The 12,245-nt window shown below is 46.9% G+C and overlaps 1 protein-coding gene across 1 annotated transcript in view; it reads right to left on the bottom strand.

Annotated features, from left to right (window-relative positions):
• CNKSR3 (CNKSR family member 3) overlaps positions 1-12,037 on the bottom strand; it is a 105,253-nt gene extending 93,216 nt beyond the window's left edge. Inside the window, exon 1 of the mRNA XM_025383382.1 lies at positions 11,330-12,037. Coding sequence (XP_025239167.1) covers positions 11,330-11,381 — 52 coding nt within the window. The 5' untranslated portion in view covers positions 11,382-12,037. The remainder of the gene's footprint in view (positions 1-11,329) is intronic.
• Positions 12,038-12,245: the final 208 nt, after the last annotated feature.

Here is a 12,245-nt window from a genome sequence, read left to right as displayed (position 1 = left end):
GCTAAACAGGTCCTTTCAGACCCATGAAACATGCCCCTCCTGTGTGTTCCTGGGCTGAGCACTCACAGGGACACAACGGAAGGATGCCCTGGGCTTGGGGTTTAGCAGGTGGCTAAGAGCCCAAGGGGATACCAGCTTTAACTCTTCCCTGTCTATTCTGCAGAAAGGACACTTACAAGCCAAGGTGCATTACTCATCCACTTAAATATGTCACCAATGTCCTTACTGGAAACATTGTCTTTCTTAATCAGTCATGACGTATTGGCAAAAAACTATTGACAGGCATTATGAGGAAGAGTCTGGTTTATATCACCTATTTCCATAGAGTCCACATGAGTGGTGCAGACCACTGCTTCTCCCATTTTAGCCTGTACCAGAATTCCCTGAGGAGTCTGTTAGCTTCCTGGATCCCACCCCCAAGTTTCTGATTCTGCAGGTCTGGCGTGGGGCCCAGGAATTTACATGTCTATATTCCCAGGTGAGGCTGGTGTTGAAGAAGTGAGTTTAATAACAATGGTGACAGGATGTTGAGAAGCCCCACATGTACGTGCCTGGGAAAGAGTCTCTTCAAAAGCTCGGTTTAAACACTTCAGGAGTCAGGTACAACCATCTTATATTTACAGGTACTCATTAGTTTCTCCATTCCATGGTGCCAATCTCTGCTGGGTTTGGTTTTTTTTTTATTTGAGGGGTTCTTTTAGTAGAGACAGGGTCTCACTATGTTGCCCAAGTTGATCTCGAACTCCTGAGCCCAAGCCATCCTCCTGCCTCAGCCTCCCAAAGTGCTGGGATTATAGGCGTGAGCCACTATGCCCGGCCTGTCCATCTCTGATTTGATCCAAGAAAGAATGAAGAATTTCTCCAGGTCCAGGAAGGGTTTTTCTTTAATCAGCTTTATGTAAAATTCTTCAAATTGGCCTAGAGGTGCTTAGAATCAAACCACTTCAAACCATGTGTCTCTAGGCATCTTACTAGCAAAGAGTATTTATGTTTTCTTAAATACTTATTAGTAACAATTTAAGGCTTTAGTGTACAGAGTTGTTTCCTAAATGCCACCCACAGTTGTGTCATCTGCTCATGGTTAGTTTAAGACTCCAGTTGGAATCCCTGTTAAGATGGTGCTGACAACTTTAACAGGTGTTACATGAAGTCTGATCCACCCTACATATTAAGCTAGTTTTCCTCTATTTCAAAGATCATATTCCAACTAGTATTTTGACTTGATTCTCCTGAAGACATTGTAATGTAAAACTACTGAAAGAACATGCAAAATTGTTCAATTAATGCATATGTAAGTAAAATTAGAAACACACACACACACATCCACTCCCAAACCCAAAGCACTGAATTTCCCCTCTCTGCAAATCTCTGAAAATAGGAAATAGAATGCTTCCTTTCACTAAAAGGTTATCCTCGGGAAAGCATGATTCAGATTATCATAATCGCCGCCTTTTCTGATAGAAAGCACGTAGGGGTTTTCCTCTGATGGAACTGACAGACTGGCTCCTTTCGGGGGACTCACAGCTGGGTGTGAGCAAGGGATTAAGGCTTCCGGGTTATTCTAATATCAGCCTCCCCTCCCTCAGCTCCCTCTCCCACTCCTTCCCCGCTATGGAGAAGTGATATATTATGTGTTTAAAACTATGCCCAGCTTCTGTTGAAAATGTATCAAAATACCATCTATTCCACCAACAGTATGGAAGCTACAGTTTCTAAAGCAAAAATTAGGATAGTCTGTCAGTAAAGCAAAATATTTTAAGTCAGATATACCAGTTTCTTTACTCAAATACTTTAAAAGTTACCACATAGAAAACTTTCTAATTTCTCCATCTTATTGACTCACATTCTAAGGAGCTGCTTTGCCTTAATAAACACAGCCGCATTTGCCCTTCTGATCCCAGGTTTAAAAATGTTCCATCAGCCATCTGATGTCAAAGAAAACAAAGTAGGCTAAGTCCAATTTCACAAAAACCCTATTCATAGATGAATAAACAGCTTCAGAAACTGTAGCCCCAGCAAAAAGTGCCAGAAAACAATGATATGAACAAGGCAAAAGACAGAGGGCGCTCTCTATTCTAAATGACCATGATACACCGCCAGAGAGGAGCCAGCGGGAAAGGAAAGGAGAGCATCTACCTACCTTAGCCCTGGCAGGAGGGGAAAGAATGGGCAGACATCCCAACTTCAAATCTAACGTTTACATTACTGAGATTGGAAGTTGTCAATGACCCAGCTGCAACTAGAACTTCGTTTCACAAAGGCTGGAACCACCAACACCTGAATCCAAGACACCATCGCCTCCAGAATACTGCAATGCCTTCCGGCTGGATTTCCTGAATTCACTTCTGCACCAAAAGCCTGACTGATCTTTCAACACACAGATCAAATACTGTCACTCTCTGCTTTCCAACACAACTATAAAAAATATTGCACCTCCCTGACCACGACTTGTAAGACCCTACATGATCTGGCCCCTGTGTGTGTCTCTCCCTCATCTGCTTTTCATCCACCACCCCCACCCTCGCTCTCATGACCCCACCACAACTTCCTTTTCTCAAACCCTCCAAGCCCATTCCCACCTCAGGGCCTGTGCATGAGTTATTCCCTCTCCTACAATGCCCTTCTCCCTAATTTTCTGATCGCCGGTTCCTTCCTACCTTTCATGCCTACATGTCACCTCTGAAAGGCTTCCCTGATGACTTCATCCAAAGGAGTCCCCCACCCAGTCCCTCTCCCTCACCTATCTGCTTTATTTCCTGATTCATGCTTATCAGTAGAAATTTTCTTATTCATCTGTTTTGTGGTTGGTGGTGGCGTTTGTCACCCACACATCCAACACACTAAAGCAGGGACTATGGATTCCCAGCACTTAGAACAATACCTAAAACCGAGAAGGTCCTCCTAAGAACAGGGCGAAAGCGTCCAAGGAAACAATGAGAAAACGGAAGACGGACTTAATTTAACTTACCTCTGTATAACAACAAAAGGGTGAATAGAATTGTCATAAATTATTAGTAAGCACGTGAAGGGTGACACTCAGCCACAACAATATTAAATATTTAAATAAAAATACCCCAATTACACTACCAGTTAACTTGAGTTATTGATTATGAAATAATAAGTGGGTGAACACATATGCCATACGTTATGCAAGAGGCATTCCCTGTATTTATTTCCTCTTTTAATTCCACACATATGCCATACATTATACAAAGGGCTTTCCTTTTATTTTGGAGATGGAGTTTTGCTCTTGTCGCCCAGGCTGGAGTGCAATGGCACGATCTCAGCTCACCGCAACCTCTGCCTCCCGGGTTCAAGAGATTCTCCTGCCTCAGTCTCCTGAGTAGCTAGGATTACAGGCGCACAGCACTACACCCAGCAAATTTTTTTTTTTTTAGTAGAGACGGGGTTTCACCATGTTGGCCAGGCTGGTCTCAAACTCCTGACCTCAGGTGATCTACCCGCCTCGGCCTCCCAAAGTGCTGGGATTACAGGCGTGAGCCACCACACCCAGCCTCCCACACTTGTTGGTTAGGAAGGAACTAGAAGGTACCATCTGGATAGAGGAGGAACCAGGGACGGGACAGGACCACAGAACAGAAGCCTTCTGTGAAGCCTGGTCCCAGCTCCTCACCTCTGGACCTTGGACAACTCATTTCACTTCCAAAAGCCTCCTCCATGCTGCTCATCTGCAGTGGAAACTGCCTTCCTGTGCATCTCTAGGCTTGGGAAGAGTCCAATGAGAACAAATGCAGAAGTGCCCTGCAGAGCTCATGAAAATAACATCTGATTTTTTCACTTAAAGCCTACATAATGGGTAAGCCAGTGATGACACGCCAGAAATAACATAAATGAGAGGACAGAGGGAAAGCAAGGCAGAACACTCAGGTCGGGGAGCTAGAAGACAACAGGCTGGGTGAAAAGAGAGGCAGTGACACAGGCATGGGGACACAGACGGGAGGGCCCCTCTCGGTTCCTCACAACAAGGGGAATGCACAAAGGAGCCAAAGCAGGAGCTGTCACTCGCCAGTCTCCATGGATAAAGGATGGAGACACCCCAGCCTCAGTGCGACACATAGATTTGTGCCAAATTTTGAGATCTGCCACGGTTATTTATTCCTGAAAAGACATTTGGTGTCATTTCCCATCAACAATAAAATCTCCACCAAAAGTCAGCTCAGTGTAGTAAACGCCGTGTGGTCACCAACTATAGGATGGTGTGACTAGCCAAAAGCCCATCTCATCCTCCCAGGTCCTACTGAGGATCCTGAGAACAAACTTCAACCACAGTGACCACTGACCACCCCACAACTCCCTTCTGGCTACTTGTGTTAAAGATTTTTTTAAAGGGGGGCAGGGGGCAGTCTGAGCATGGTGACTCCCACCTGTATAATTCCAACACTTTGGGAGACCGAGCAGGGGGGATCACTGCAGACCAGGAGTTCCAGAGATCAGCCTGGGCAATACCACAAGACCCATCTCTACAAAGATTTTTTTTTTTTTATTAGCCAGGTGTGGTGGCATGTGCCTGTGGTCCCAGATACTTGGGAGGTTGACACAGGATGTTCACTCAAGCCTCAAGCCCTGGAGATTGAGGCCACAATAAGCTATGATCGTGCCACTGCATTCTAGCCTGGGCCACAGAGCAAGACCCTGCCCTTATTTTCTTTTTTTTTTTTTTCTTTTTTTTTTTTGAGACGGAGTCTGGCTCACCGCAAGCTCGGCCTCCTGGGTTCACGTCATTCTCCTGCCTCAGCCTCCCGAGTAGCTGGGACTACAGGCGCTCGCCACCGCGCCCGGCTAATTTTTTGTATTTTTTTAGTAGAGACGGGGTTTCACCATGTTAGCCAGGATGGTCTCGATCTCCTGACCTCATGATCCGCCCGCCTCAGCCTCCCAAAGTGCTGGGATTACAGGCGTGAGCCACCGCACCCGGCCTTTTTTTTTTTTTTTTTTTTTTAAGGCTGTTATAAGAACTCTTCAAGGAATAAGGAAGAAATCTCAAGGGAAATGTCTCATTTATTTTACTAAGAATTGCCTGATGCTGTTGCTAGGTGGTGCTTATAAATATAAGCACACACCGTAAGACTGGTTTTTTGCCTTAATTAGTGGCCAAGTCAAGCATCCTCAAATTAAGTGTCATCATTCCAGAATGTAAATGAAACAGCTGGAGTACATACCAGACCAGATAGCCCAACACTACAGTAGCAGGACTCCAGCAAAGTTTGAAAATACGTCTGCAGCTACGTGCTAGAACGGTGCTTCTCTAACTGTGATGGGTGCATGAATCGCCAGGGGATCTTATTAAAATACAGATTCCGATTCACCAGGCCCAAGCTTCTGTATCTCTAACGAGCTCCCAGGTGATGCTGAAGTTGCTGGTCACAGACCAGGTGCCAGACAGGGGCCAACAGTTGACAGCAAAACCATCCTATGCCATCCTCACTGCAAGCCCAGGTACAATTTTTTAGAAGTGAGGAAATATGGGTCCAACTAATTTACCCAAGGAGAGTTCATGATATTTGCAAGAGGTATTTATCACTCCAGTAATCAAGAACCTTCCTGATCCTCTGACCAGCTGGCAAATGGCGGAGAAATCTCTTTGACACTGACAGGTGCTCCTGGATGATAAGAATGCACCTTATGAAAGACTTGACTGCTCAGAGAGAACAGTTTGTGTCCTGGAGCTATAGGAAAAAGGAAAAGAGGAAGCAATAAAAACAAGGAGTAGAAATTTATGGAGAGCTTACATAAGATCACACAGTCAAAACCAGAACTGGGATACTGAGCCCATGCTCTGAACCACTCAGCTCGACCACCTGGTACAAGTAATCAAAGTGACAAAGTGATGGAGTTTGGGAGAGCCCCAGAGAGACCACCACTAATAATTAGGGGACCCTGAGCAAATTCTCTCTCTCTGCTTCAGTTTCTTTAATATGGGCTGGAAATGATTCATACACCTCACTGGGTTTTCTAAGGATGAAATGAAAGAGGCTGGACGGGGGCAGTGCCTCACATTTGTAATCCCAGCACTCTGGGAGGCCAAGGTGGGAGGATCACTTGAGCTCAGGACAAGATCAGCCTGGGCAACAGAGTGAGACCCCATCCTGCATTAAAAAATAATAATAATAAGTAAAGAATTTTTATAATGAGGGAGCCTAAATAAAGCACTTAGAACAGTGTCTGCCAAGATAATAAATGCATCAATCCATGTTTTTCTGTTATTAAGAGAATTTTATCACTGGAGTGCAGGAGAGAGACTGGAACCAAGGAGAGGGTGGAATGAAGAGCTTTTCTGAACTATGGCCAAATGGTAGACCTACAGCTGCTAAAAGAAAAAGGCCTCCCTTTCCCAGGGACCACAGAGGCTAAAAGAAAAGGTATAACCTAAACTGGAATCAAGGTAACAAAATGAACTGCCTCTGTCTGGACGGCGGCATGAAGGGCCTAACCGTGCAAGGTAGTACATTGTAGTTGACCTATGATGTATCAGATCTCTATAGTTAACTTGGAAATTCCAGCCTTTCTATGACCAGATAGTGAAGCACCTTAAGATTGCTATTCGTCATAAACAAATAGACATGACAGGGAAAGAGCAGGGCCCGTGGCTTAGACCTTGAGCAAGAAAGCCTCCTTTTCTCTTGGTTGGTGATGGGGACTGCTACCAAAACTAGCAGCACCAGAACCTGGCCAGAGACTTCTCTCCTGGGACCAAAGCTGGGTGTTATAGACGTGCTGACTCAACTACACAATTTTATTATTATTATTATTTTTTTTTTTTTTTTTTTTTTTTTTTTTTGAGACGGAGTCTTGCTCTGTCGCCCAGGCTGGAGTGCAGTGGCACGATCTCGGCTCACTGCAAGCTCCGCCTCCCGGGTTCACGCCATTCTCCTGCCTCAGCCTCCCCAGTAGCTGGGACTACAGGCGCCCGCCACCATGCCCGGCTAATTTTTTTGTACTTTTTAGTAGAGACGGGGTTTCACCGTGTTAGCCAGAATGACCTGGATCTCCTGACCTCATGATCCGCCCGCCTCGGCCTCCCAAAGTGCTGGGACTACAGGCGTGAGCCACCGCGCCCTGCCAACTACAGTTATTGACAGCCTACCCACTCTAGGCTGATCAACGGCCAAGGCTAGGACAGTTCTGCTGGGACAACCAGTCCCACTTCTTCCTCGTCGAAGGCACTCCCCAGTGGCCTTAAAGCAGAAACATGACTTGTGGTAGCTGCATTCCACAATGAAATTTCTCATATTTAAATCAAGCTTAGAGAAAAGGACCTCATATAAGTTCAGATTTTGACCTAAGAAGATTGAACAGGAATGAAGATATAACTCTATTTCTAAAACACGGCTGGATGTAAGTAGGGAATGTGGCACATGTGTACTCTGAGAACTGAGCTATGAAAATCAGTGCATGTAAATCCCTGTTGCCTGCCTACCAATATCTATTCTCCCCTTTTTCCTCTCTGACCAAACTCCAAGTTTTTTTTCAGGGTCACAATGTACCAAACTTAAAAAAAAAAAAAAAAAGAAAGGAAGGGAAAAAGAAAAAAGGAAGAAGAAAAGAAAAGGAAAGAAAAAGAAAGGGAGCAAAGGGAAGGAAGGAAAGAAGGAAGGAAGGAAGGAAGGAAGGAAGGAAGGAAGGAAGGAAGGAAGGGAGGGAGGGAGGGAGGGAGGGAGGGAGGGAGGGAAAAGAGAAAGAAGAAACAAAAGAAGGAAAAAGAAAGAAATTACAGCGACCAGCCCTCCCTGCTGCATGAGGTGGCCATGTCACATTTCTGGCACCTGAGATGTAAGCCAGGTCACTTGATAGTTTTTCAAAGAACTCTTTAAAGGGGAATACTTGGCTGCTATCTGTCTTCTGTCTTCCATGAGTCTCCCTTCTGCCTGGAATAGGAAGACAATCATGCAGGAGCCGCCACCTTGCAGTGAAGCACTAAGTATGAAAATGAACACCATGTGCCAGGCCATACCCTATGCCATGTGCTACGAATGGCTGAACAAGATGGCAGCGCCATGGAACCCCCTACATGTTGTAAAAGATCATTTGCTTTGCAAAGGCTTTTACTGAATTGACTGGCAAGGCGCCATGAACTAGGAATAAATTTGATTTACAAATAACTTTCTCACATGAACTAAAGACAGAGAATAACACAGACATATACTGGATGAGTCTCCTCCACTAACATGCTATTCAGACCGAATCCTGAAGATCTATTCACAAATGTAAAGATTCTCGGTGTGGTCTAGGTGTGGCCTTGGGAAGAAACTCCTGAGAAAATGGAGTGGAGTGAAGCCAAACCACCTGCTCTGCTGGGTGACATCGGTCAATCACTCTGTGACTCAGTTTCCTCAACTGCAAAATGGAAATAACTGTTCCTACCTCAAAGGTGGTTGTGCCTATTAAATGAGCTGATATTTGTACAATGCTTAGACATGTACCTGATACACTGCTTAATAATTACTGAGGATCCACTAACATTATGGTAAAATTGGTGACAGTGTAGCTAAACACTAATAATAAAAGCCAGACAGATTAATTCATTCTGTAGACAACAACTTATTTCCTAAGGCACACATCTGTCAAATAACAAGGACATGAGATCCAGCTGTCGACTGTGGCCAGGTTTAGGCAGTTTTAAATCTAAGGCCTTCAATGGTTCTCATAATCGCCCTACCCAGATTCATGCAATACCAAGAGTCACAAAGTCTACATGAAGAGCTGCTTATCAGTAGCATGTATTTATAAAATAAAGGTTAGGTAAAGAGATTAGCAAAGAGCACTAAAAATAGTCCTATAAGCAAACAAGCTTTTGTAAGTCGACAGTTCATTAAAAAGTCAATACTTGAGCATCATTATTGTGAGAAATATTCAAGTAATGGGTCATGCAACTTGGAAGATTGCCTCTTATCATCTTAGCCATCTTTTTTAGATTGGAACACAGAAAGTATCCAGATCTTTCTACAAGGCTGTATTTCAGGGTCCAAAAGGGCACAGGCAAAAGTGTAATGTAGCCAAGTGCCAACCACAGGTATGTAACCTAATAAGTATCGTAGGTATTGAGCCAGCTATAGATATTCGTTTCAGGTCAGGAGAAAACTTTTCCTAGATGAAAGTAATCTCAACTAACTCATAACGTCAAGGCAACTGGATAACAAAAACATGCTTTAATCTACTCTCCCTTTTAAATACTCAACAAACATAACAGGATGTGATTTTACACTTCTCCTTTTCCAATCCCAAGAGGGACCAAAAAAAAAAAAAAAGACAAAGTCTTGAGGGTGTGAAGATCTCACTCCATCATCTTCCTGTGTGCCTGTTACCATTTTTCTGGTTGTACATTATCAACTAAGCTGGCAGAGGCTCAGAAAAGCCAGGGTGATAAGATGTAACCCTTTCTTTCCTCTACAGAAGAACTGTCCAATAGAAATATAGTGGAAGCCACAAATATGAGCCACGTGTAATTTTAGATTTTCTAGGAAACATACATAAGAAGGTAAAAATAAACAGGTGAAGTTTATTTTAGTAATATCTTTTATTTAACCTATCAAAATACTATCATTTCCACATATAATAAAAAGTATTAAGATATTTCGTGTTCTTTTTTTTTCATACCAAGTCTTCAAATGCCATGTGTATTTTAGACTTACAGCACATTGCAATTCTAACCAGCCACATTTCAAGGGCTGGAGAGCCACAAGTGGTACTGGTTACTAAGCTGGACAGAGCGGTTCTAGAAGTCAATAGTAGGTGAAATTTGCAGTGTCTCAAGTTGACTTTATGAGGGACATACAGATAAAATAGATATCAACTCAGTTTCAGCAAGTTGCCAGACTACGGAATTTGGTAGCATCTTGAATGAAGGAACACACCTCATTTCAGACTAGTGTGGGCATGGATGGCTTTTAAGCTAATGCTTCCTACCAAGTACTGGCAATGCCACTTACTCTTTGGGAAACCTAGTCACCAATGCAAAAGCATGTGTTGTTTTTAGCTTCATTTTACATAGGAGTCCAGGAAATTCTGCTCACTTGACAAACCCGTTCTCAAGGAATTCTCCCAGAGGAGCAGGAAATGGTCAGACATACCCCGCTGACACACCCCACACACCTCGGACATCCTATTCCACGTGGTCTACGTGTAAGTCACAGGCATGAGAAATGAGATGTAGCGGTGATCAGCTTTCATTATGCTGCAGCTATGGGTGGGACGGTTTGAAAGCTGACCTGGTCTTACCAGTATTACCTACCTCGCAGGCTTACTGTGATGACCAAGGGCAGTAACAGAGAGAGCTCTTAGCAAACTGTAAAGCGCTATAAAATTCTAGTTAGTACTGAGAAAGAACACCATTCCTCACCTGGAAGAGCAGATAGAAAAACAAATACTACCTCGAAACAGAGATGTTGGGGGTGGGGGGAAACCATGAAAATACAGATTGTTCTTGGTGGACTTTGTTCTCTTGCAAGTACAGAAAAAGGTTGAGTAAACTCTAGTACCTTTCCCTCGAAATCGTGGGAGACACTGAAAAGTAAGCGAGCCAGCTAAGAGGACAAGCTTCTACCTCTGCTCATTCCCCCCACCGCCCCAGTCCCACTGCCTTCCTCATCCCAAATACTGTATGAATCAAGACAGTGATTCCAAACAATTAGATTTCTCCTTCCCAGGGCTTCCTTGTGGCCTGAAAATGCAGCGCCACTGGGGATACTGGCGCCTCCCGCAGCAAAAGTCACTGCCTTCCCGGGAGTCCTGGCTGGAGGTTTCTCTCCGGCGCAAATGCCACGGTGTTGGCTCTTGCGCCGCCCTCTCGCCTTCTCCAACAAAAACAGACAGGCTTGGCGACCCGCCGGAGTCTCCCTCTACCTGTCCGACCGCCCCGTCATGCCTGCGGACGGCTCTGGGCAGGCGGCATGGACGAGGTCCGGCGGGAGTCACCCACACAAAGGCGCCTTGTGCCTCTGCGCTCGGGTCCCCGAGTCGCCGGGCACCGCACCCGGGCCAGGCAGGGAGAGCGCCCCCCGGCCCGAGTGCCGAGTCCGGAGATCCACATCACCAGCCCTCAACCTCCACAGAAAGGCCACCCCTACTCCCTGGTTTAAGGATGGGGCTCCCCTCGGTTTGCCACAATCCGCACCCCGGAAAGGAAGAGCTCGGAGCAGGTATGAGAGATACCGGCGCACAGGCCACTCGGCAGAAGTTTGCATTGTCACCGGGCTGTGCCCTCACCGCTTCTCGCCGGGAGGAAGGGCCAAGCACCCCCTACCCCAGTTCCCCGCCCAACCATCCCCGAGGCTGGAGGACTCCGGACACTCCCCCCGCAAGGCCCGCGCACCTCTAGTCCAGTCCACCACTTGTTTGGGGCTCCACTTGGTCACGGGTTCCATGGTAAACGGCTTCGCCTCTCGCTGGGTTGAAGAGTCGGAGATAAAGTGTTGCTGCCTGTGCTCCGGTGGCCCTATCCGGGAGGGCGCGCCCAAGGCTGCTCCCTTGCGCCCGAGCGACTTCGTCAAGGCTGCATGGCCGCGGTCAGCGGGTCGTCCCAGCGCAGCTCCGCCAGGGGAGCCTGGCCCTCTCCCTCCAGCTGCCACAGTCCAGCTGCAGCTCCTTCTTCCCCCGCCGCCGCCGGGATCCTGGGCACAGCTGCTGTTCCTGGGCGACGGCAGCTGCAGGCACGCCGGGCTGCGACCCCAGACCCCTGGCCTCGGCTCGGCACGGGAGCCTCCCGGCCCGGGACCACTTCCTTAGTTCTCCTGAGGCGCGATCGGCTCTCCCTCGGCCCGTCTTCTCGCCGGCTGGTTCCCCGGGGTCCCCGCTCCGCGTGCGCTGGCGTCCCGGAGCCTTCCCGGCGCAGGTCCCACCTCCTGCGCCGCCCTCCCGTGCCGCACTGGCAGGGAAGAGCGCAGAGCGTGCGCGCTGGGGTTGCAAAGTTTCAGCTCCGGTCACTGCAAACCGAATAAAAGAGAGGGCGGGGCCGAGGGGGCCAGGGAAACTCGTGGGAGGGGGCGGGTCCGCCCGAAGCGGCCGACTCCGGTTACTTTCCCTCTCTAAGCCGGTCTGGCTCACACCCGCAGCGTCCTGGGCCCTGCTTTCCTTTTCAAGGGGCGGGTTGTAGATCGCGCGCGCACCCTGGAGAGCCTGCTGGCTTGTGTGAGGCCCTGGCCCTGTGGGTAGCAGAACACTCTGTCTCGCTGTGAGCAACAATACACTTAAAAAAAAAAAAAAAAAGGAAGATCTGCATGTTCTGTTCA

This window comes from Theropithecus gelada, chromosome 4 (assembly GCF_003255815.1).
Source record: "Theropithecus gelada isolate Dixy chromosome 4, Tgel_1.0, whole genome shotgun sequence".
Lineage (NCBI taxonomy): Eukaryota > Metazoa > Chordata > Mammalia > Primates > Cercopithecidae > Theropithecus > Theropithecus gelada.
Note: the sequence above shows the minus strand (reverse complement) of the source record. Positions and strands in the feature narration are given on the sequence as shown.